Source organism: Marmota marmota, unplaced genomic scaffold (genome assembly GCF_001458135.2).
Source record: "Marmota marmota marmota unplaced genomic scaffold, marMar, whole genome shotgun sequence".
Taxonomy (NCBI): Eukaryota; Metazoa; Chordata; class Mammalia; order Rodentia; family Sciuridae; genus Marmota; species Marmota marmota.
The window spans coordinates 203,288-206,498 of NW_026000305.1; the positions used below are offsets into that span (position 1 = coordinate 203,288).

At 33.7% G+C, this 3,211-nt stretch overlaps 1 protein-coding gene across 1 annotated transcript; it reads left to right on the plus strand.

Annotated features, from left to right (window-relative positions):
- The first annotated feature begins 237 nt into the window (after positions 1 to 237).
- On the plus strand, positions 238 to 2,979 carry LOC107156062 (signal peptidase complex subunit 3). Its single transcript, XM_048797273.1, has one exon. The coding sequence runs from the start codon at positions 324 to 326 to the stop codon at positions 864 to 866; it is 543 nt and encodes a 180-aa protein (XP_048653230.1). The 5' UTR covers positions 238 to 323; the 3' UTR covers positions 867 to 2,979.
- Positions 2,980 to 3,211: the final 232 nt, after the last annotated feature.

Genomic DNA, 3,211 nt, shown 5'->3' on the forward strand with positions numbered 1-3,211 from the left:
ATCTGTACCTCCAGTGGCTGTGTGTCCTTGTGGGAATAAGGCAGAATCAAAAAGGAGCCCTGGGCTCGTTCAGCCACATGGAGAAATAGAGTTGGTGTTTTCTGACATCAGTTATACTAAGCGCCGCTGACATTCTAAATACATTGAATAGTGCTTGTACTGTAAACTAGTGACTTGGAAAAAAAAAGAAATCGTGGTTGGCGCACGCTCAGGGAACGCCTGCCTAGCAGTCAGCTAAAATCACAAGGAGCAAGTGCGCAGGGGGAACCAGAGCCCAGACCCCTGGTGTGCCTGTGGAGACAGGGTCGTGGGAGAAGGTCGAGATGAACTCGATATTATCGCGGGCCAACTCACTGTTCGCTTTCTCACTGAGCGTGATGGCGGCGCTCACCTTGGGCTGCTTCATCACCACAGCATTCAAAGACAGGAGCGCCCCGGTGCGTTTGCACGTTTCGCGGATCCTGCTGAAAAACGTAGAAGACTTCACTGGACCCAGAAAAAGAAGTGATCTGGGATTCATTACATTTCATATCACTGCGGATCTGGAGAATACTTTCGATTGGAATGTTAAGCAGCTGTTTGTTTATTTATCAGCGGAATATTCAACAAAAAATAATGCTGTGAATCAAGTGGTCCTTTGGGACAAGATTGTTCTGAGAGGTGATAATCCGAAGCTGCTATTGAAAGACATGAAGACAAAATATTTTTTCTTTGATGATGGAAATGGTCTCAAGGGAAACAAGAATGTCACTTTGACCTTATCTTGGAACGTTGTACCAAATGCTGGAATTCTGCCTCTTGTGACAGGAACAGGACGTGTATCTGTCCCATTTCCAGATGCATATGAAATAACCAAGAGTTATTAAATTATTCTGCATTTGAAACACCACATTTTATACAGAATGAATTATTTCATTTGTCTTGAATGTTTTTCTTTTGCTTTTTACCTTTTTTAGATTTCTCTCTCTTTTTTTTTTTTTTTTTTTGCTACAACAGCAAACATCAAAAGGCATATTTGATATAAAAGGTAATGGGCTACTTAAATTAATTTTACAACCAAAAACAAAACAAAAGGCTACCAGAGTGGAATATTATCTTATAAAAATAAGACAATTGCATAATAATTTTGTGTGTATGTGTTCCTATATTTCCATTATTCTTTAATGAATCAAAATGAATATGAAGGGAACTTTTGGATGCCTGTAGAATTATAAACATTTGTTATTTTATGCCTAGCATTTGTGCAAGTTCACATTGAATGTTATTAAGAAGTTAAAGTTTTCTAATCTCTTATAGGGTATGTTGGATTACTGGGAAAATGTAGCATGGTTGCCAGCTAGAAGCCTGGTTTACAAAACAAACAAAAGTGACGAAATTTTATGACATTAGTCTTGGAATTGCCCATAGTGCTTGTCTTTCTTGTGGGTGACTAACAACTTTCACCATGTAAAGATCTAATACCTTTCTGTGGGCTGTAAATCATTCTAACTCATTTAAAAGTCTCTTAATTCAACCAACTGTGTGTCTTTCAGTGCTTTCTCTGTAAAGGTTACTTTATGGTATGTTTCTGTATGATGTTTTAGCATTATCATTGAAAGTTGAAAGTGTTTGCATAGTTTACCCTCTGAGTTAAGTTTGTTTAGTGAGTATGTCTAGTGCTACTAAGTAGTAATTATTTACAATGCTCTTTAGGTCCCCATTTTAATCGTTACTATGATAATGTCAATAGTTGTATGATTTTTCACTTACAAAATACTCTGATGTATATTTATCATATGTTATTCTCAATAATCTAAAGAGTTACCAGGTGCAAGTGTTAACTCTTTGCAGATGAAGAAACTGAAATTCAGTTTATTTCATTGCTTCAAGGTTAAAAACTAGAAAGTAATGGAGTTAAAATTTTAACTCATATCTTCTGACTATTGAAGGTTATTTTTTAATCTTACACCTGAGATTATAGATTAATCAATTTTAACTTATAATTTACATTATAGTTTTGGTACCCTGCATCCTTTCTATCATTCCTAGAAGAGGTTTTTCATATTAAATGAAAGTGACTAATTTTCAAGCTGCCAACAACTTATATCTCATTTCCTTTTCTGAATAAATTAATTTTATTTACAGTAAAAGCTTAACAAAATCCAAATATATTCAATTATAGCTTAGAGATAAAAATACTTTATTGAATATATACTTTAAAATGATTTCTTTTTCTGTTGTAGGGAAATAAACTCCCTCAAAGGTACCAACTGTGAACCAATTGCCCTTAAATCAAGACCAATCACTATACTTACAATATCAACAATAATTAACAAAATATATTTTATTTATTTTACTAAATATGTCACTATTTAATTATACTATATTTAACAGCTGTATGTGCAGTTGTACAGTTCATAGAGAAATATGTATGTTTGAGTTTTTCAAACCAATCGAAAGGTCACAGGTGTAGTGTCATGCATACTAGACTGGATTTTGCTCCTATATTTTTCATTAAACTTTTCAGAGTCTCAGTTTCTTTATCTGTAAAATGAAAGAGTTGGACTAGTTAACATAAATGATAGTGCTTTCATACCTCATGCATGTATGAACTTTGTTTTATCTCTTCAGAAAAGAGATTGAACAGAAAAGCACTTTGGTAATGTGCAGACAGGAAGATGATTGAAAGACTAATACATAATTCATATTGATTTCAAAATATACTGTGAAGCTATACTAATCAAAACAGCATGGTACTGGCATAAAAAAGACACAGACCAGTGGAATATAATAGAGAGCTGAGACATAAATTCATATATTTACATCCAACTGATTTTCTACAAAGGTGCCAAGAACATACAATGGGAAAATGTCTTTCAATTCAATAAATGGTATTGGGAAAATTGAATATCCACATACAGAAGAATGGATTAGATTTTACTTCACACCATATAAAAGATCAACTCAAAGTAGATCAAAGACTTAATTGTAAACAGAATCTGTGAAAGCACTAGAAGAAAACTAAGGGTAAAATTTCCTGATATTGATTCAGGCAATTTTTATCTGCATGTGACATCAAAAACACAAGCAACAAAAGCAAAAATAGACAAATAGTATTACACCAAATTAAAAAGTTTCTGCACAGATAAAGAGAAATGGACAGAGTAAAAACAGAACTTCAAATCTGCAAACTGTACTTCTGATAAAGGAATTCAAATAATCCAATAGCAAG

Excerpts from the sequence above, each read along its gene's own strand:
- LOC107156062 (XM_048797273.1), top strand. The coding sequence starts at position 324 with ATGAACTCGATATTATCGCGGGCCAACTCACTGTTCGCTTTCTCACTG.